The 23155-nt window shown below is 45.6% G+C and overlaps 1 protein-coding gene across 1 annotated transcript in view; it reads left to right on the forward strand.

Moving 5' to 3' along the window:
* cdh17 (cadherin 17, LI cadherin (liver-intestine)) overlaps nt 1–23155 on the forward strand; it is a 113937-nt gene that overhangs the window by 47324 nt on the left and 43458 nt on the right. Inside the window, exons 7-11 of the mRNA XM_055633583.1 lie at nt 7193–7383; nt 14492–14629; nt 16399–16549; nt 16979–17209; nt 20983–21059. Of these exons, the coding sequence (XP_055489558.1) occupies nt 7193–7383; nt 14492–14629; nt 16399–16549; nt 16979–17209; nt 20983–21059 (788 nt within the window). The remainder of the gene's footprint in view (nt 1–7192; nt 7384–14491; nt 14630–16398; nt 16550–16978; nt 17210–20982; nt 21060–23155) is intronic.

A 23155-nucleotide genomic window follows, 5' to 3' on the forward strand; every position in this document is an offset into this window, starting at 1 on the left:
TGTGGAATCGGTATGGGTAGAGCTGCGAAACACTAAGGGGCAGAAAACGCTGGTGGGTGTTGTGTACAGGCCACCTAACAGTAGTAGTGAAGTTCGAGATGGTATCAAACAGGAAATTAGAAATGCGTGCGACAAAGGCAAAACAGTTATAATGGGTGACTTCAATCTACATATAGATTGGGTGAATCAAATTGGCAGGGGTGCTGAGGAAGAGGATTTCTTGGAATGTATGCGGGATAGTTATCTAAATCAACATGTAGAGGAACCAACGAGAGAGCAGGCTATTTTAGACTGGGTATTGAGTAATGAGCAAGGGTTAGTTAGAAATCTTGTTGTACGTGCCCCCTTGGGCAAGAGTGACCATAATATGGTTGAGTTTTTCATTAGGATGGAGAGTGACATTGTTAATTCAGAAACAATGGTTCTGAACTTAAAGAAAGGTAACTTTGAGGGTATGAGACGTGAATTGGCCAAGATTGACTGGCAATTAATTCTAAAAGGGTTGACGGTGGATATGCAATGGAAGACATTTAAAGACTGCATGGATGAACTACAAAAATTGTTCATCCCAGTTTGGCAAAAGAATAAATCAGGGAAGGTAGTACATCCATGGATAACACGGGAAATCAGGGATAGTATCAAAGCGAAAGATGATGCGTACAAATTAGCCAGAAAAGGCAGCATACCAGAGGACTAGGAGAAATTCAAAGACCAGCAGAGGAGGACAAAGGGCTTAATTAAGAAAGGGAAAATAGATTATGAAAGAAAACTGGCAAGGAACATAAAAACTGACTACAAAAGCTTTTATAGATATGTGAAAAAAAAGAGATTAGTTAAAACAAATGTAGGTCCCTTGCAGTCAGAAACAGGTGAGTTGATCATGGGGAACAAGGATATGGCGGACCAATTGAAGAACTACTTTGGTTCCGTCTTCACTAAGGAAGACATAAATAATTTGCCGGAAATAACAGGGGACCGCGGGTCAAAGGAGTTGGAGGAATTGAGTGAAATCCAGGTTAGCCGGGAAGTAGTGTTGGGTAAATTGAATGGATTAAAGGCCGATAAATCCCCAGGGCCAGATAGGCTGCATCCCAGAGTACTTAAGGAAGTAGCTCCAGAAATAGTGGATGCATTAGTAATAATCTTTCAAAACTCTTTAGATTCTGGAGTAGTTCCTGAAGATTGGCGGGTAGCAAATGTAACCCCACTTTTTAAGAAGGGAGGGAGAGAGAAAATGGGGAATTACAGACCAGTTAGTCTAACATCGGTAGTGGGGAAACTGCTAGTCAGTTATTAAAGATGGGATAGCAGCACATTTGGAAAGTGGTGAAATCATTTGATCTGGATGAGGGAATTGAAGGCAATATCTCCAAGTTTGCAGATGACACTAAGCTGGGGGGCAGTGTTAGCTATGAGGAGGATGCTAGGAGACTGCAAGGTGACTTGGATAGGCTGGGTGAGTGGGCAAATGTTTGGCAGATGCAGTATAATGTGGATAAATGTGAGGTTATCCATTTTGGTGGCAAAAAGTGTTAGCGTGGAAAGCAGACTATTGATCTAAATGGTGGCCGATTGGGAAGGGGGTTAGGTGCAGCGAGACTAAATGGTGGCCGATTGGGAAAGGGGGAGATGCAGCGAGACCTGGGTGTCATGGTACACCAGTCATTGAAGGTAGGCATGCAGGTGCAGCAGGCAGTAAAGAAAGCGAATGGTATGTTAGCTTTCATTGCAAAAGGATTTGAGTATAGGAGCAGGGAGGTTCTACTGCAGTTGTACAGGGTCTTGGTGAGACCGCACCTGGAGTATTGCGTACAGTTTTGGTCTCCAAATCTGAGGAAGGACATTATTGCCATAGAGGGAGTGCAGAGAAGATTCACCAGACTGATTCCTGGGATGTCAGGACTGTCTTATGAAGAAAGACTGGATAGACTTGGTTTATACTCTCTAGAATTTAGGAGATTGAGAGGGGATCTTATAGAAACTTACAAAATTCTTAAGGGGTTGGACAGGCTAAATGCAGGAAGATTGTTCCCGATGTTAGGGAAGTCCAGGACAAGGGGTCACAGCTTAAGGATAAGGGGGAAATCCTTTAAAACCGAGATGAGAAGAACTTTTTTCACACAGTGAGTGGTGAATCTCTGGAACTCTCTGCCACAGAGGGTAGTTGAGGCCAGTTCATTGGCTATATTTAAGAGGGAGTTAGATGTGGCCCTTGTGGCTAAGGGGATCAGGGGGTATGGAGAGAAGGCAGGTACGGGATACTGAGTTGGATGATCAGCCATGATCATATTGAATGGCGGTGCAGGCTCAAAGGGCCGAATGGCCTACTCCTGCACCTAATTTCTATGTTTCTATGAATCCTGTGGTTTTAAAGACATAATTTTGCTTTTATTCCTATTTATTCTATATCCTGAAAAAGAGCCGAATTCCTCAATTAGTGTTAATAAGGTGGGTATACTCGTTTGTGTATTAGTAATATATAAAAGGATATCATCAGCATATAATGAAATTTTATTATTTGAGTCCTTGCTGTTATATCCGTGAATATTCGGGTGATTTCTAATCCTTTCGGCCAGTGGTTCTATCATAAGGGCAAATAGCAATGGTGTTAAGGCACACCCTTGCCTATTACCCCTTCATAAGTAACATTTTGGAGATAGTGTATTGTTAGTTAATATTCTTGCCGTAGGTCTATCGTAAAGTAGTTTAATCCATCTAATAAAATTCTCTCCCGTATTAAATTTTTGGAGTACCTTGTATAAATACTGCCATTCTACTTAATCAAATGCCTTCTCTGCATCCAGCGTGACAACTGAAATATCTTCATTGTCCCCATTATGAGAGTACATTATATTTGAAAAGCCTTCTCAAATTATTAAATGGTTGTCTTTTGGGTATAAATCCCGTTTGATCCGTATTTATTAAATTGTTAATATAATTATTTAGCCTTCTAGCTAGAATCTTTGCTAAAATTTTCTGATCCGTATTTAGAAGTGAAATAGCTCTAGAAGAACCCAGTTCATCTAAATCTTTATCTTTTTTTGGTATAAGCGTTATTGTTGCTTCTGCTAGGGTTTCTGGTAGTTTATTTTCAGTATAAGCCTGCATGTATAAATTGAATAATCTTGGTACGATTGACTCCTGAAATCTTTTATAAAATTCATTACTAAAACCGTCTAGTCGTGGGGGCTTCCCATTTTTCAGTGAGTTTATTATTTGTTTTATTTCTTCACTAGTAATCGGTGCTCCTAATTGCTCTTGTTCTAAACTATCCAATTTTGGGAGCTTTCTTTCATTCTTTCCTTTTTCCTGTATGCTTGCGTTTGACACAGCATATTTCAACTTTATTGATGTTAATTGGATATGTTTCCCACTGACTACAGAGTGGCACAGTAGCACAGCTCTGGAGTTGCTGCCTTACAGCACCGCCATTCAATGTGATCATGGCTGATCATCCCCAATCAGTACCCTGTTCCTGCCTTCTCCCCATATCCCCTGACTCTGCTTATTTTAAGAGCCCTATCTAACTCTCTCTTGAAAGTATCCAGAGAACGGGCCTCCAGCACCTTCTTAGGCAGAGAATTCCACAGACTCACAACTCTCTATGAGAAAAAGTGTTTCCTTGTCTCCATTCTAAGTGGCTTACCCCTTATTCTTAAACTGTGGCCCGTGGTTCTGGACTCCCCCAACATCGGGAACATGTTTCCTGCCTCTAGCGTGTCCGGTGGGCCGAAGGGCCTGTTTCGGTGCTGTATCTCTAAACTAAACTACTGTAAGTCCAGTAAAGTTTGATTACAGATGGTCCGAGGGCCTCCAGTGAGGTAGATGTAGATTAGGACATGCCTCCAGTCGCTGGTAGGATGGTTTAGTTGCCCTGATAACAGCTGGGAAGAAACTGTTCCTGAATGTGGAGTTGTGCGTTTTTGTGCTTCTCTACCTCTTGCCTGATGGGAGAGGGGAGAAGAGGGTGCTTTGCCTTTTGTGCTCGCCCACCCACCTAGCCCAAACACATCCACTTCTCATTAGACCTCCTCACTTTCCCACCCAACTTCACATCATCAGCAAATATGGTCATGTTGCCTCCTGCTCTTTCATGTACATCATCTACATAGATAGTGAAGATTCAAAGATGATCCCTGTAGCTGCCCTCTAATAACACTTTGCCAACCCATACAAAAGGTGTATTCATTCCTTCCCTTCGATTTCTGCCTTTGAAGGAGGAATGTGTCCTTACCGATGTGCACTAGAAATCAATTGAAGTCACTTGCCTTTTGCTGGGATTCATACTTAAATCAAGCTGCTTTTGACTGATGATTGTTATGCAATGCTGGAGTAATTCAGTGGGACAGGCAGCATCTCTGGAGAGAAGGAACGTGTGACGTTTCGGGGCGAGACCCATCTTCAGCTTCAGTCTGAAGAAGGGTCTCGACCCGAAACATCACCCATTCCTTCTCTCCAGAGATGCTGCCTGTCCGGCTGAGTTACTCCAGCATTGTGTGTCTATCTTCGGTTTAAACCAGCATCTACAGTTCCTTCCTCCACATTTTATCTGCCTTTGACTGATTATATTTTCAATAGAGTCGGGGATGAGTGTGTTACTGGCTACACCAGCTTTTATCACCCATCACTATTAGGCTTTGAGAGTTCAACGCTATCTTCATGAACCTCTGGCTGGCAACTGGTGAAGACACTTTAGACTTTAGAGATACAGCGTGGAAACAGGCCCTTCGGCCCACCAAGTCCGTGCCGACCCGCGATCACTCCGCACACTATCCTACACACAATAAGGACAATTCACAATTTTAGCCAAGCCAATTAATCTACAAAACTGTAGGTCTTTAGAATGTGAGAGGAAACCGGTGCACCCGGAGAAAACCTACGCGGTCAGGGCAAAAGTACAAACTGCATACAGACAGCACCAGTAGTCAGGATTGAACCCGGGACTCTGGCGCTGCAAGGCAGCAACTCTATCGCTGTGCCATAATTTCCATTGTTACATTGTGGAAACAAGGGGCTGCAGTTGCGGGTTAATACACAAAAGGACATCAAGTGCTGGAGTAACTCCAGCACATTGTGCCCATTGTTATATTGTCAAGAGCCAAGCGTATTTAATTGTACTGACAATGGAACAATGCAATTCTTACTGTCACGGTGGTGCAGCGGTAGATTTGCTGCCTTACAGCGAATGCAGCGCCGGAGACCCGGGTTCGATCCTGATTACGGGTGCTGTCTGTGCGGAGTTTGTACGTTCTCCTCGTGACCTGCTTGGGTTTTCTATCTCCGAGATCTTCGGTTTCCTCCCACACTCCAAAGACGTACAGGTTTGTAGGTTAATTGGCTTGGTAAATGTAAACATTGCCCCAAGTGAGTGTGGGATAGTGTTAGTGTGTGGGGATCGCTGGTCAGCGCTCCCCGACATGGGCCGTAGGGCCTGTTTCCGCGCTGCATCTCTAAACTAAACTAAACGTAAACGGCCTGTAAATGCAAGAGTAAATATATGATGCAAAAAAACTTAAATTAAATTAAATTAAGAAAAAAAACCCAGTGTGTTGGAAGGAACTCGGATGCTGTTTTACATCGAAAATAGACACAAAGTGCTGGAGTAAGTCAATGGGTCAGGCAGCATCTCTGGAGAAAAGGAATAGGTGACGTTTCTGGTTGAGACTCTTCCTCAGACATGTATACATGTATATACATATGTATTATGTATACTTATATTATTTAATATATACCTAAAATTATACAAAACATTTACATATATAATCTATAAATACTGAACTGATAGACAATAGCCAATAGACAATAGGTGCAGGAGCAGGCCATTCGGCCCTTTGAGCCAGCACCGCCATTGAATGTGATCATGGCTGATCATCCACAATCAGTACCCTGTTCCTGCCTTCTCCCCATTACCCCTGACACCACTATCTTTAAGAGCCCTATCTAGTTCTCTCTTGAAAGTATCCAGAGAACCGGCCTCCGCCGCCCTCTGAGGCAGAGAATTCCACAGACTCACAACTCTCTGGGTGAAAAGGTGTTTCCTTATCTCCGTTCTAAATGGCTTACCCCTTATTCTTAAAACGTGGCCCCTGGTTCTGGACTCCCCCAACATCGGGAACATGTTTCCTGCTTCTAGGGTGTCCAAACCCTGAATAATTTTATATGTTTCACTAAGATCCCCTCTATTGTTGTTGTTTATTCTGGAGCTTGTAGAGTGCTATGTTTACGTTTCTGTTGTGTTTATTGCAAGTAAGAATTCCATTGTTCCATTTCAGAACATAGGACATATGACAACAAGATGGTGTATCTGTGGAACCCATTGCCACAGTAGGCTGTGGAGACCAAGTCAGTTGATATATTTAAGGCAGAGCTAGATAGATTGTCGATTAGTGTCGGGGGTTATGGGGAGCAGGCTCCTAGGAGAATGGGGTTAGGAGGGAGATTGAATGGCGGAGTAGACTTTTTCGTTTTTCGTTTTTTGTTTTTGAGATACAGCGAGGATACAGCGAGTCCACACCGACCAGCGATCCCCGCACATTAACAATGCCCTGCACACACCAGCGACAATTTGTACACTATACCAAGCCAATTAACCTACACACCCGTACGTCTTTGGAATGTGGGAGAATACCCTCGCAGGTCACGGGGAGAATGTAGCCGGGGTCAAACACGGGTCTCAGGTGCTGCAAACGCTCTAATAGCCCTGTCCCACGGTACGAGTTCATCCCAAGAGCTCTCCCGAGTTTGCCCTGATTCGAACTCGGAGATTTACGGTAATGGCCGCTCGTCGGTACTCGGGGCTCTCGTGGACATTTTTCAACGTGTTGGAAAAATCTTCACGAGTCTTCTCGAGCTTACCTGCCGTTAGCGAGTCTTCCCGAGTACCTGCCGTTGGCGCTAAGAGACGTCCCCGAGCTCCGACGTACCCGCTACGTTCGTTCTCCGTGCTTACCACGAGTTTGATTTTTTTTAAACTCGGGAGAGCTCTTGGAATGTACTTGCACCGTGGCGCAGGGCTTTAAGGCAGCAACTCAAACCACTGCGTCAAAGTTCCGCCCCTTGATGGGCCGAATGGCCTAATTCTACTCCTTTTCCTTATGATCATATGACCTAATAAAACACTCTTGACCCCTAACTCTCTATATTTGACGACCTGACCCTTGACTTAATGTTTTCTTAAAATGCTTTATTTCAGGATACGAGTCACTCGATCCATTAAAGGAAAAGCTGTACGATGTGATTGTTGCTGCAAAGGATGCTGCCAAAATACCTCTCAGTTCAAGCATACAGGTAACGATTGGTGTAAAGGAGAATCTGTGGAAGTCACCTGGAAAAATAGATGTTGTGGAGAATTCTACTGGTCCATTCCCCCAGACAATCACAAAGGTAAGACCTTCGACTGCTGGCAATTAGTTAGTTCTATCCATGACCATTCATCGGCAGTCACTTGAAACCAGTATGACTGTCCTCTTTTGGGACGACACCTGTGCATGACTTTGTTTAACGTGGGGAGACTGGTGCACAGACAACTACCCCACCACGGTCCTTGACAGATCTGGGACAGGATCCAGTGGCGTGGAGTCCAAGACGACCGGAGACCCTTTTCTGCTGCAGCCTTCATCCGCCTTCCCAACCGTTGTGACGCTCCACTAAGGTCAGCCATCGTACTCCGCCCGTTCCACCTTTGAGGTTGGATTGCTCTTTGTCGGAGACCTCCCCCTCGACCTTACCGCCCTGGGTGGCCCTACCAGGAGCATAGCTCCAGACGGCATCGCTCACAGGATCTCAGGACCACACAAGCTTCTCCCCCTCGAGAAGAACCATCATGACCATCATATGTAAATGGACAGAATAGAGCCGTAGAGCCATACAGCGCGGAAACAGGCCCCTTGGCCCAATTTTCCCACGCACCGAGCAAGATGCCCTATGTACTCAAGTCCCACATACCTGTAGACACAAAATGCTGGTGTAACCCAGCGGGTGAGGCAGCGTCTCTGGAAGAAAGAATGAGCAACTTTTTGGGTCGAGACCCTTCTTCAGAAATACCTCCCACAGAGCTGTGTTTGATCCATATCCCTCAAAATCTTTCCAGAGGACATGGGTTCAAGGTGGAAAGGAAAATATTTAATAGGAATCTGAGGGCTTCACTTTTTCACACAAAGGATGGTGGGTGTATGGAACAAGCTGCCAGAGGAGGTAGTTGACGCTGGGACTATCCCAACGTTTAGGAAACAGTTAGGCAGGTACATGGATAGGACAGGTTTGGAGGGATATGGATCAAGCGCAGGCAGGTGGGACTAGGGTAGCTGGGGTGGTGTGGGCAAGTTGGGCCAAAGGGCCTGTTTCCACATTCTATCACCTTATGACTCTATCCATGTACCTGTCCAAATGTGTTTTAAAGCTTGTTACAGTACCTGCCACAACTACCTCCTCTGGCAGCTTGTTCCATACACCCACCACCCTCTGAGCATGAACGTTTCCTATTAAATCATTCCCCTCTCACCTTAAACCAATGTCCTTTGGTTCTTGGTTCCCCTACTTTGGTTAAAAGACTCTGTGCGTTCACCCTGCCTATACTCCTCATGATCTTACACAGTTCTGAAAGGTCATCCCTCAGCCTCCTGCGCTCCAAGGAATAGAGTCCCAGCCAGCTCAACCTCTCCCTATAGCTCAGGCCCTCAGGTCCACAGGTCCTGGCAAGATCCTTGTAAATCTCCTCTGCACCCTTTCCAGCTTGACAACATCTTTCCAAAAACAGGGTGACCAAACTGAACACAATACTCCAAATGCTGAACCACCATTAATGGTCTCCATTAATAGACAATAGACAACAGGTGCAGGAGTAGGCCATTCGGCCCTTCGAGCCAGCACCACCATTCAATGTGACCATGGCTGATCATCCACAATCAGTACCCCATTCCTGCCTTCTCCCCTGACTCCGCTGTCTTTAAGACTGTCTATTAAGCTCTCTCTTGGTCTCCATGTTAATGTTGCTGTACTGACTGGTGGTTATCTGCTGTGTCAGAATTAAAAGTGGCTGAACATTTCCTGAAAAAATAATCATGTCTGAGTGTATTTTGGTCTTAGATTATGAGTAATTATGAGATAAAGGGGAGGAACCCAAAGCAAAGCAATTTTGTGTAAATTTCCCAACTATTTTTTATGGTTGCTGCAGTTACGCAATAATTGGCCATTTCATCTGTCAGAAAAAATTATCTGCGAATTAGCAGAATATGTACTCGAAAAAGAAATTATTATTCATGATGGTCAATTAAGCTGCCTTCTTCCAAAGTGCAAAATATATAGTGGGGAGTATTAATCGTTTAGAATTAATTGCATTATTGTAGACTTTAAAGGCGCTAAAGTGTTCAGTTTCATGTTCTGACTTTTGGTTTCAGTCACTTTACTCTGAATCACACACTTCCTCCTCCTTATTTTATTCGTCATCGTCCATTATAAAGGCGTTTATCCCATTTTTCACTCAGCGATAAAGATCGGCTTGCCGCAATCTTGGTAACATTTCTAAAATTAACTTCAAACTTGCACAAACAAGGCGAGCTACCAAGGCAAAAGCCTGAAGATTTTGGGTAATATTCAGCAGTTCAGCTGCATTTGTGCGCAGAGAAAAAGCTAAGACCTAAGAGCGGAACGGTGGCGCAGAGGTAGTGTTGCTGCCTTACAGAGCTTACAGCGCCAGGGACCCCGGTTCGATCCTGACCACAGGTGCTGTCTGTACGGAGTTTGTACGTTCTCCCCGTGACCTGCGTGGGTTTTCTCCGAGATCTTCGGTTTCCTCCCACACTCCAAAGACGTAAAGGTTTGTAGGCTAATTGGACTGGTACAAATTTAAATTGTCCCTAGTGTGTGTAGGATGGTGTTAATGTGCGGGGATCGCTGGTCTGCGTGGACTCGGTTGGCCGAAGGGCCTGTTTCCACCTTGTATCTCTAAGCTAAACTAAAAACTGAACATTTGTAGAGAGAGAATGAGCTGAGGGCTTGGAGACCGAGACAAATAATGGATGACACATAGAACATAGATCAGTGCAGCCTAGGAACAGTGGTGATAACAGGTTGTGTAACTAACTGGGTCAACATTTATGTGACAGGATCTGAGACTGACTCATTTCGGCATGTAGTAATAAGTCAGAAAATGCTCGATAAATTTAACAGGTTGGGCACCGCCTGTGGAAAGTGAAACTGATTTTTAAATTTAAGGTGAATCTAGGAAAGAGGGAAAACAAGATAAGTTTAGTTTAGTTCTGAGATACAGCGTGGAAACAGGCCCTTCGCCCCCCCCACCCCCCGAGTCTGCACTGACCAGCGATCCCCGCACATTAACACCATCCTACACTCGGGACAATTTGTACATTTATACCAAGCCAATTATCCTGTTAACGGCGGCGCAGTGGTAGAGTTGCTGCCTTACAGAGCCAGAGAGCCAGGTTCGATCCCAACTACGGGTGCTGTCTGTACGGAGTTTGCATGTTCTCCCCATGACCTCATGGGTTTCCCCGAGATCTTCGGTTTCCTCCCACACTCCAAAGACGTACTGGGTTGTAGGTTACTTGACTTGGTGAAATTGTAAATTGTCCACAGTGTGTGTAGGATAGTGTTAGTGTGTGGGATTACTGGCCGGCACGGATTTGGTGGGCCGAAGGGCCTGTTTTCGCTCTGTATCTCTAAACTAAACTAACAACGATAGTCAACTGGGCCCATCTTTATGTTAGTTTAGTTTATTCTTGTCATGTGCACCGAGGTACAGAGAAAAGCATTATTTTTGCGTGCGATCCAGTCAGCGGAAAGACTCTACACGATCACAATCCAACTGTAAAACAGTCCAGTAAAATCCGATTAAAGATAGTCCGAGGGTTGATGAGGTGCATGGGAGGTCAGGTACGCTCTCAAGCTGGTGAGAGATGGTTCAGTTGCCTGAGAACAGCTGGGAACAACAAAACTGCCCCTAAATCTGGAGGTGTGCGTTTTCACACTTGACGGGAGAGGGGAGGAGAGGGGGTGACCGGGGTGGCACTGGTCCTTGAGTATGCTGGTGGCCAGGCCGAAGCAGTGTGACGGGGTCTGTCTCCATTGGCAAACCAATATCCAAAATCCAAGGCACAAAATGCTGAAGGCAGCATTTCTGGAGGGAAGGAATGGGTGACGTTTTGGGTCGAGACCCTTCTTCAGACTACATGCCCATCATTTATTTTTCCTGCTCTTCCTCAGTAGGGGGTTTGCTCTGCAGATGTGCCTTGGTTTACCACAGGCATACTTGCCCTGTGTTTATCATTGCTCTTCTATTAATAGACTGGCCTCTGGTGTGTTGTTCTAATCATTGAGTGTGTAATGGATGCTGTTTACCAACCCCAGTCCCACCTTCTCTTTATACACTCCTGTGTGTACAGTGTCCTGGTAGCTAATCTTATGTTTCCTCCCCAGTGTTGTTTGCACATGTAATGACACCGTCAACATGCATAGTACGCAATTAGGCCAATTAATACCATCTTGGTTATTAACCTACAATCAAACTAGGAGCAAATCAATATATCATTGGGCAGTTCTCCCAAATGGGACTTTAGTTACAATGAAATATAGACCATAGAATAATAGAGCACAGTATCAGGCCCTTTGGCCCACAATGATCGTGCTGGAACATAATCTCACTACAAACTAATCTCATCTACCTGCTCCATTCCTGGCATATTTATGTGCCTATACAAAAGCTTCATAAATGCCACTATCATAAGTTCATAAGTGATAGATACAGAATTAAGCCATTCGGCCCATCAAGTCTACTCCGCCATTCAATCATGGCTGATCTATCTCACCCTCTCTACCCCATTCTCCTGTCTTCTCCACATAACCTCTGACACCTGTACTAATCATGAATCTATCTATCTCTGCCTTAAAAATATCCATTGACTTGACCTCCCCAGCCTTCCACCGTGTCACCACCCCGGCACCAGTCCAATGTGTGAAAAACGTGCCCCTCACAATTCCATTACACTTTGACCCTCTCACCTTAAAGCTGTGCCCTCTAATATTTGATATTTCAACTCTGTGGAAAACATCCTGACCGTCTATGACCTCATAATGTTAATATACTTCCATCAGGTCTCCTCTTAACCTCTGGCGTTCCAGAGAAAACATTCCAAGTCTGATTATAGAGGTTTGGTTATTCTTAACGCTGTAACGTGGACTTTCACGTAAATTCATTCGGACGTGAAACAACTTTTAATTCCCAAATATATTTTATTCATGACATTTTTCCAATCATACAAAGGGGGGCAATTCTGTGCTTTCTTCACTCCACCCACATACATTATTATAGGGGCGGCACGGTGGCACAGCGTAGTGTTGCTGTCTCACATCGCCAGAGACCCGGGTTCGATCCTGACTATGGGTCCTGTCTATACGGAGTTTGTACGTTCTCCCCGTGACCTGCCTGGGTTTTCTCCGGGTTCTCTGGTTTCCTCCCGCACTACAAAGACGTACAGGTTTTTTAGGCAAATCGGCTTGGTAAAAATTGTAAACTTTCCCTAGCATGCATAGCATAGTGTTAGTGTGCGGGGATCGCTGGTCGGTGCGGACTCGGTGGGTCAAAGGGCCTGTTTCCGTGCTGTATCTCTATACTAAACTAAACTAAAGATGATTATATAATTGGCATAATTTCTTACATTGAGCAAACCTGGCATAATTTTTTTTCCCCCAAACATTCTATCTGTAATAAATCTGAGTAGATTTTAACAGAGGATCGTGGTCCCTCAGTGTCGCGTGGTGGGAGGAAACACGAGCCATTGTGGCAGCTACACTAGCTTCTGTCCATCCTGCTGTAAACTAATTCCAGCAAAGATCACTGGAGAGAAGGAATGCGTTGGACAGGAGGAAAGGAGAAGGAAAGACTGAAGAAGGGTTTCGACCCAAAACGTCACCCATTCTTTCTCTCCAGAGATGTTGCCGAACCCGCTGAGTTACTCCAGCATTTTGTGTCTACCTTCGATTTAAACCGGCATCTGCAGTTCTTTCCTACACCCCAGCAAAGATCAATACCAAAGAGGCATGAAGCAAGTGGTTTTACATCTACCATAATATTGTCAAGAATACAAAATAAATTGATTTTCGCCACTGCTGAATCAAAATCAACATTGGGATGAGCATTCAATTCTCCAATTTTAGGTAACAAACCTACAAACAAATCACCCCTTTATTCCTTCCACCCCCAACCTCCCCTCTCCTCTCTTCCCTGTGTCCCACTTGGACGTGCACCCAATTCTCGCCATTCTCCCCTCCCCTTCCACCTATATTCTCTCATCTGGCTTCACAATTCACACCTATTCATTTTCAAAGTTCATTTCACTGAATTTTATTGTGTATCTGATGAATAAATCTGATTGATTGATTGATTGATATTCAATCCTTTTATCTCACACCTTCTGGCTTTTCATCACAGGTCTATCTAAAACACCCCACACCCGTAACCACCTTTCACTCGCCAGGCTTTGTCCTGCCCTTCCTCTCTTCCAGCTTCCCACTTAAGACAGTCTGAAGAAGGGTCCTGATCCGAAACATCACCTATCAATGTCCTCCAGAAATGCTGGCTGACCTACTGAGTTACACCAGCACTTTGCATCTTTAAAAAAACAAAACAGCATCTGCAATTCTCCTCGTGTCAACAGCGCAATTCTTTTTGGAGATAAATAGAATGAAGTAATTAAATGAGTAATTAAACGATGACTGAGATAACTAAATGAATAATTGCTTGTTTCGAATAAAGGAGACAATGTTTGCGATGTTTGCGATGCGATTTCACGAAAAATTTCACGAAAAATCTGTGCGTAAACTGGGACTGGGACTGGGAGTTTAATGGAACAAAGATATCGTATCTAGTTTTTGAACTAATTGTTAAGTTGCCTTTTTTTGTAGCCAGGTGTGGAAATGAAGATGAAGGATAATATACTTGCCTGACTTTATGCCCTCTATTAAAATAATGAGAGCATTCTGAATCCAAGATGGCGCCCCACCCAGGCGACTATTTGCGTGCCAGCCGCAGAAGCAGATCAACAAACTCATAATTACAATCGTTCCACACTCTTAAATCTCTATTTCTATCACCCTGCACTAAACATGTATCTAGACACTGTAAACGGATCAATTGTTATCATGTATTGTTTTTCTGCTGACTGGTTAGCACGCAAGAAAAGCTTTTCACTGTACCTGGGCCCACGCGACAACTGAACTGATCTCCTATTTACTACTGTTGTCGGAAGGAACTGCAGATGCTGGTTAAAACCGACGATAGAGACAAAATGCTGGAGGAATGAGTGGTGTTTCAGGTCGAGCTGACGAAGGGCCTCGACTGGAAACGTCACCCACACCTTCTATCAAGAGATGCTGCCTGTCCCGTTGAGTTACTCCAGCATTTTGTGTCTGTGTCCTATTTACTACTCTTCCACGTCGTAGGAAAATGCGAGCATTCATTGTTTCTTTCTCAATGTAGGTGCAGTGGAATAAACCTGGTGCAATATATGAGCTGAAGCCAAAGGACAAGAGGCATTATCCCGACTTTCCATTTGTAATTGATGCCAGCGGTGACATTAATGTGACAAAACCACTGGATAGAGAAGAGATTAGTGAAGTAAGTACCTGGAAATGTTGGATTATGTCACAGGACCAACTACTTTCTGAGATGCCGCAAAGTTTTATTGGATGTTCAAGAATGTAATCACATGTTGTTATGTTCCAGGAGCAGAAACAGGCCATTCGGCCCATTAAGTCTACTCCGCCATTCAATCATGGCTGATCTATCTTTCCCACTCAACCCCATTCTCCTGCCTTCTCCCCATCACACCTGACACCCGTGCTAATCGAGAATCTGTCTACCTCCACCTTAAAAATATTCACTGACTTGGCCTCCATAGCCTTCTGTGGCAATTAATTCCAAAGATTCACCACCCTCTAACTGGAGAAATTCCGCCTCATCTCCTTTCTAAAGGTACGTCCTTTTATTCTGAGGCTTATAGCCTCTGGTCCCACACACTAGGAACAATTTACAATTTTATACCAAAGCCAATTAACCGAGTCAATCAAGTTATTACCAAAGCCACTTAACTCTAATGTACAGTTTAGAAATTAAATAGATTTTGATAAGATAGGTGTTGAAAAATAGGAGGCAAGGCTCCTGCCTGAGTATAAAATTAACTCACCAATTCCAATGGATACAATGATAAATGTTGTTACCGAGGATTTTCTTTTAAGGGCAGCATAGTGGCACAGCGGTAGAGTTGCTGCCTTACAATGCCAGAGACCCGTGTTTGATCCTGACTACGGGTGCTGTCTGTAAGGAGTTTGTACATTCACCCTGTGACCACTTAGGGTTTCTCCGTGTCCTCTGGTTTCCTCCTACACCCCAAAGACGTGCAGGTTTGTAGGCTAATTGGCCAGTGTGTGTAGAATAGTGCTCCTTCGGCCCACCAAGTCTGTACCAACCAGCGATCCCTGCAAACTAGCACTATCCTACACACACTAGTGACAATTTACAATATTACCAAAGCCAATTAACCTACATCTTTGGAGTGTGGGAGGAAACCGGAGCTCCCAGAGAAAAGCCACGCAGGTCACGGCGAGGATGCGCAAACTCCGTACAGACAGCACCTGTAGTCAGGGTTGTACCCAGGTGTCAAGCTCTGTAAGGCAGCAACTCCACCATGCCATCATGGCATTAAGAATTTACATGATAAGACAATTATATCTTGCTCGATTATTTGCATAACAAAATATTTATTGTGATCTCAACATGTTTATGTTTTTCTATCTACTGGCAGTCCCACAGCGGTGACCTAATCCGCGAGTTCTGGCGAGTTTGTCCTCGACTCAAACTCGCAGCTTGGTTGATACGAGGTCCTTGGAGGTCCGAGGAGGGCTTTGTAACTTTCCTTCATGCTGGAGAGTAGTCCCCGCTAGGTCGTGGCGTATTTTCCAACATGTTGAAAAATGCCCGCGAGTAAAAAAAGGTCGCCATGGAAAAAATCGATACTTATTTACTCATAGGTTAAGTCAAAGTAGGTCGTAGTAGGTCGGCACGTGAGTCGTAGGTAATCGAGGGCAGTCGAAGGTAATTGAAGGTAGTCGTAGATAGTCTTCAACAAGGTCGAAGGGGGGTCGAAAGAGATCGAAGGAGATCGCCTTCACTCTCCGCTATTTGGTGTCTAATTTTCCCGAAGCTAGTCGAAGCTAGTCTTCAACATGGTTGAAGGAGGTCTTCTACATAGTCGAAGGATGTCTTCAACATGACATTTTTTCAAACTCTCCTAAACTCTTCTAAACTCGCGAATTAGGTTGCCGCAGTGGGACAGAACCATAATAATCCTCATCATTGAATGTATTCATTTTTTGTTACGTGATTAGTATGTGCTGCTGGCATTCGCTCTGGATAAGAAAAGACAACGGCTGGAGGACCCATTGGAAATTGTGGTCACTGTTAAGGATATCAATGACAATAGACCACTTTGTCAAGAACGAGTGACATTCCTTGAGGTGCAAGAAAATGAACAAAGAGGTGAGTGTAACCCATGTGATAGGAGAAGAATTAGGCCATTCGGCCCATCAAGTCTATTCCACCATTCAATCATGGCTGACCCATCTCTCCCTCTCAATCCCATTCTCCAGCCTTCTCCCTGTAATCCCTGACACTTGTACTAGTCAAGAATCTATCTATCTCTGCCTTCAAAATATCCATTGACTTGGCCTCCACAGCCTTCTGTGGCAGAATTCCATAGATTCACCACTCTCTGATTAAAGAACTTCCTCCTCATCTACTTCCAAAAGAACATCCTTAAATTCTGAGGCTGTGACCTCTGGGCCTAGACTCTCCCACAAGTGGAAACCTCCTTGCCATATCCACCCTATCCAGACCTATGTTCTACGCTCTAAGTAAATGGTGAGCTTTAATGAAGTATATATATATTTACACATTTTCTAAATTCAGGAAGCGTTATTGGAACTGTAATTGTGAAGGACTTTGATGAAGATGGGAGAAAGAACTCCATGCTGAAGTATAAAATCATTGATCAAGAGCCAAAAATTCCTGAACCTGACATGTTCAAGATTGGTGAATTTGATGGACATATCCAACGTTTCAATGGGAATCTGGAAAAGAAAAATGCACCCGACTACATTATAAGAGTCCAAGCCACAGATCAATTGGGAGATGCGGCAGGTTTGTATGAATCTCAACTACCTAAAACTAGTGCGGTACAGTATGCGAGGGTGAGGGGGTGATCTGCTAGAGGTGTACAAAATCGTGAGAGGAATGGGTCGAGTAAACGCACAGAGTCTATTGCCCAGAGTAGGGGAATCGATAATCAGAGGACATGGGTTTAAAGTGAGGGGGGGAAAGATTTCATGGGGACAATTTACAGGGCGGCACGGTGGCGCAGCGGTAGAGTTGCTGCCTTACAGCGCTTGCAGCACCAGAGACCCGGGTTCCATCCCGACTACGGGTGCTGTCTGTATGGAGTTTGCACGCTCTCCCCATGACCCGCATTGGTTTTCACTGAGATCTTCGGTTTCCTCCCACACTCCAAAGATGTACAGGTTTGTAGATTAATTGGCTTGGTGTATATGTAAATTGTCCCCAGTGTGTGTGTAGGGCAGTGTTGATGTGCGGGGATCACTGGTCGGTACGGACTCTGTGGGCCGAAGGGCCTGTTTCCCCGCTGTATCTCTAAACTAAACTAAACTAAGAATGAGCTATAGCTGAGGCAGGGACTATCGCAATGTTTAAGAAACATCTGGACAGATACTGTACATGGATAGGGTAGGTTTAGAGGGATATGGGCCAAACGCAGGCAGGTGGGACCAGTGTAGATGGGAAATGTTGGTCGGTGTGGACAAGTTGGGCCAAAGGGCCTGTTTCCACGCTGTATGACTCTATGGCTCATTGATATTAGCAATGCATCTGCAGAATCTCAGGACTCTCCTCTAAAGTGCTGTTGGAGGGATTTTTCAGAAATACAGGTTTGCAAAATGTTGATCACCATGATTTTGCAGGATTCCTGATTATGCTCATGTTTTGACAAGAACAAGCTAGGGAAAACAAACTGGAGATGTTTAGTTTAGTTTAGTTTAGTTTAGAGTTACAGTGAAGGGCCTGTCCCACTTAGCGATTTTTTCAGCGACTGTCGGCATCATTGACTGATGTATCAGGTCACCGAAAAGGTTGCGGCGTTGAGCGGCGTGGGGCTGCGTGACAACGTAATGACGCGCGGTGCTTCCTCAAGTGTCGCGACATTTGTTTTTGTCGCTGCTGGATTTTGAAAAGGTCAACACCTTTCAGCGACCCTGATACGTCAGTCAAGGACATCGGCAGTCGCCGAAAAAATCGGCAAGTGGGAACAGACCCTTGCGTCCATGCTAACCACTGATCATCCATCCTCCATTTTAAATACCTGTGACCAGGGATCTCCCTAAACAGTGAACAGTATGAAAAGATATTGATCAATTAGACAAAGTAATACAATGCTTATTGTTTATAGTCTCCTGGAATACTTCAGCAGAACAAAATGCATTTACATTTTACCTCCCCCCCCCCCTCGACTCCATTCAAGGATGCAAGCAGTCTTTCCAGGTGAGGCAGAGGTTCATCTGCACCTCCTCCAACCTCATCTATTGCATCTGCTGCTCTAGATGTCAGCTGCTCTACATCGGTGAGACCAAGCGTAGGCTTGGCGACCGCTTCGCCCAACACCTCCGCTCGGTTCTCATTAACCTACCTGAACTCCCGGTGGCCCAGCACTTCAACTCCCCCTCCCATTCCGAATCCGACCTTTCAGTCCTGGGCCTCCTCCATGGCCAGGGTGAGGACCACCGTAAATTGGAGGAGCAGCACCTCATATTTCACTTGGTCAGTTTGCACCCCAACGGTATGAACATTGACCTCTAATTTCAGGTAGTCCCTGCTTTCTCCTCCCCTTCTCAGCTCTCCCTCAGCCCACTGGCTCCCCCACTTCCTTTCTTCTTCACCCCCCCCCCCCCCCCCCCCCCCCCCCCCCACTCTCACATCAGTCTGAAGAAGGGTTTCGGCCTGAAACATTTCCTTTGCTCCATAGATGCTGCCTCACCCGCTGAGTTTCTCCAGCATTTTTGTCCACCTTCACGTTTTAACACCTTGGTGTTCTTTCTTGGTGTTCTTTCTGAACAATACAAATCTATGCTACTTAAAAGCACAATAATCAAATTTAAAAAAATTCCCACATCCTTTCTATGGTAAATTGGTCGAAAGGATCGCAAAATTGAGCCATTTACTTTTGGAGCTGATCTTAGAGTCATAGTCATACAGCATGGAAACAGGCCCTTCGGCCCAACTTGCCCACGCCGACCAACATGCCCCATCGACACTGGTCCCACCTGCCTGCATTTGGCTCACATCGCTCTATACCTACCCTATCCATGTACCTGTTTAAATGTTTCTTAATCAGTCTGAAGAAAGGTCTCGACCCGAAAGATCACCCATTCTCTCTCTCCAGAGATGCTGCCTGGCCCGCCAAGTTACCCCAGCATTTTGTGTCTGTCTTAAATGTTTCTTAAACCGGTTTAAGTGCGACAGTCGCCCTGTTTATTTTTTTGCCTGTGGTTTCAGGCAGCCGATTTTAGCTTGTGGAGCTCAGTTGGAGCTGCTACGGACTAGGAGAGGGCTGTGGATTGGGAATTAGCAACATGCATTTTCATCTTGCTTCATATGCTGCTATCCAGGAAGAACCCTTGTGGAGGTTTCTTCTTCTTCTTTCATGTGGCGTGCACAACCTAAAGTTGTTGGACAACTTGTTCTATTTGATCTTCCGTTTGTGCACGTGTAGTTGATTGCATTAGTCGAAACAGGGCGGACCATGTGAAGGTTGCAATCTTCCACCCCTTGTGGAGCATTCAGGTCTCGCTACACAATGTCCCTTGGCAAGGACGGAGGGCCTGAACCAGGCTGCTGTTATTTGGGGGTAATACTAAAGGGAATCATATCATTGTCTTCCACCACACCAACCTCCGCATTCACTGGATCATCCTCCACCATATCCAGTTCCTTCAATGCAACAATAGACAATGGACAATAGGTGCAGGAGTAGGCCATTCGGCCCTTCGAGCCAGCACCGCCATTCAATGTGATCATGGCTGATCATCCCCAATCAGTACCCCGTTCCTGCCTTCTCCCCATATCCCCTGACTCCGCTATCTTCAAGAGCCCATTCTAGCTCTCTCTTGAAAGTATCCAGAGAACCCGCCTCCACCGCCCTCTTGAGGCAGAGAATTCCACAGACTCACAACTCTCTGTGTGTAAAAGTGTTTCCTCGTCCCCGTTCTAAATGGCAACGTGACCAAAAAACACCCCCTTGGGCGTCATGTCCCTCATCTAATTGGGTTAGAATTGGTAAATCAGTTTAGTTTAGTTTAGAGACACAACGCAGAAACAAGCCCTTCGGCCCACTGAGCCTGCGCCGACCAGCAATCAACCGTACACGAGTTCTATCCTACACACAAGGGGACAATCTACAGAAGCCAATTCACCAACAAACCCGTGTAGGGAGGAACTGCAGATGCTGGTTTAAACCGAAGACAGACACAAAAAGGCTGGAGTAACTCAGCGGGTCAGGCAGCATCTCTGGAGAAAAGGAATAGGTTGCGTTTCGGGTCGAGACCATTCTTCAGACCTACAAACTCACCTGCCTGTGGAATGTGGGAGGAAACCGGAGTACCCGGAGAAAACCTACCTAATCGAATGTAAATTCCTCAGATGACATGCCAAGATTTGAAATCTTGTCTCCAAATGAATAGTTCTGCCCTTGAATCCTGCTCTGGGTTTGAAGCCATTATTCCTCAACATCCGGATGCTCAAATGTCGGCAAACACCAGGTTAATTTAGGGGTGGTTTCTATTTCATGGAGAGTTTGTCCTATTCTAAATCAAGACTATTTTGTAATTACGTTTTTTAAATATTTCTAGGTCTAAGCACCGTATGCGTCGTCAATATCTCCGTCATTGACATCAACGACAAGATCCCTATCTTTGAAAAAATGGAGGTAAATGTCAAATTAATCTAAGATTATTTGAAACAGTCGCTGGATAATGAATGGTTTGGGATGCCGGGGGTATTAAGCGGTTAAATGTAAGGCACGGCCTGATTGTAAACCGGAGTTTATGAATGTTTTTGTATCAGGCCATATATTTATCGTGACAGTAGTCGCAGTAGTAGGCCCCTCTCGGTCATGACTGACCATGGGTGATGCATCCTGGTCGGATGCAAGCCTAGGTGATGTCATATGGAGGACAGGCTGTTGCCCATGCAGCATACGTCCGCCCTCTCCACATCGCTGATCGATCCAAAGGAACAACGTGAGAAACAAAAGGAGAAGGCCATTCTGCCCTTCTTGGCCCTCCTTGGCTGCTTGACCATTCAAGAGGATCGCGGCTGGCCACGTAACTGAACTGAGCTTGTATCATTTGATTCTCCTGATGGCTAAAATCCATTTATTTCTATCTCCACAGCCCAGACTTTTTCTTTCCTGTCCATTTTCCATGTTTCAAATATTGACATCGCTGTCATCGTCGGTCTTGAAAAGGACGCAAGCTTCCGGTGACAATCAGTGGGAGCCATCACTTGTAATAGATGATGGTGGTAGCAGGATTAGCTCGGGATACTTCCAGTTCCCAGCCCCGCGATGTGGATGTTTTGCTATGTGGCCACAGCCCAGTTGGGTGGATAATTCCTAAGATTCATTTCTCTAGTCAATAGTCTATTTAATTGTCATTTGGACCCCTGGAGGTCCAAATGAAATGCCGTTTCTGCAGCCATACATTACACACAAATAGACCCCAGACACAACATAATTACATTTTACATAAACATCCATCACATAGCTGTGATGGAAGGCCAAAAAAACTTATCTCTCCACTGCACTCTCCCCCCCCCCCCCCACCCCGATGTCAGAGTCAAAGTCAAAGCCCCCGGCTGGCGATGGCGATTGTCCTGCGGCCATTAAAGCCACGCCGGGTGGTGCGAGGTCGCACACCGGGTCTTGATGATGGAGCCCCCGGCGTGCGCTCGCGGAGTCCCGCGGCCATTCCAAGCCGCGCGGGGCAGTGGTGTCAGGCCCCGCTCCAGGAGCTCTTCAACCCCACAACTCGGGCGGGAGAAGTCGCCGTTGCAGGAGCCCCGAAAAGCGGTCTCCCTCCAGGGATCCGCGGGCTCCCGGTGCCGCCGTCCGCAGACCCGCAGTAGCAGCCTCCGACTCAGCAGCAGCAGTGGCAGCAGCAGCAGCGCTCCTCCACCGCTCCACCCGCTCCGGTCTCGGCCAGCTCCGCGACAGTGAGGTGAGTCGGCGCCTGAGTCCCCGGCTTCTTCCTGTTGGAGGCCGCTCCTCGTTGCGGCCCCCAACGACAACTGAGACCCGACGAGAAAAGGTCGGGTCTCCAATGCAGGGAGAGATTCAAATGTCCCCCCCCCCCCCCCCCCCCCCCACACCACACCCCCCATTTCTCAGAGGCCGCTGCTGACCAGAGTCGCGCCGCCTACCGGATGAGTAAAGAAAGTTTTTCTCATCTCCTCGCCCCCTTATAGCAACATAGAAACATAGACAATAGGTGCAGGATAGGCCATTCGGCTCTTCGAGCCAGCACCGCCATTCAATATGATCATGGCTGATCATCTAAAATCAATACCCCGTTCCTGCTTTAACCCCATATCCCTTGATTCCTTTAGCTCTAAGAGCTACATCTAAAGGGTCTGTCCCGCTTTCACGACCTAATTCACAACCTTTTTTACTCGTGGACATTTTTCATCAGGCTAGAAAAATGCCCCGACCTACGTGATGCCACGAGTACCTACGACTAGCATCGCGACTTAACTACAACCTTCTACGGCCTCATGATGACCATGCTGCGAGTACGAGTCAAGGGCAAACTCGGCAGAGGTCGTGAATTAGGTCGTGAAAGTGGGACAGGCCCTTAACTCTCTCTTGAAAACATCCAGTGAATCGGCCTCCACTTCCTTCTGTGGCAGAAAATTCCACAGATTCACAACTCTCTGGGTGAAATAGGTTTTGTTCATCTCAGCTCTAAATAGCCTTACCCCTTATTATAGACAATAGACAATAGGTTCAGGAGTAGGCCAATAGGC

The sequence above is a fragment of the Leucoraja erinacea genome, chromosome 4 (assembly GCF_028641065.1).
Source record: "Leucoraja erinacea ecotype New England chromosome 4, Leri_hhj_1, whole genome shotgun sequence".
NCBI classification, from domain to species: domain Eukaryota; kingdom Metazoa; phylum Chordata; class Chondrichthyes; order Rajiformes; family Rajidae; genus Leucoraja; species Leucoraja erinaceus.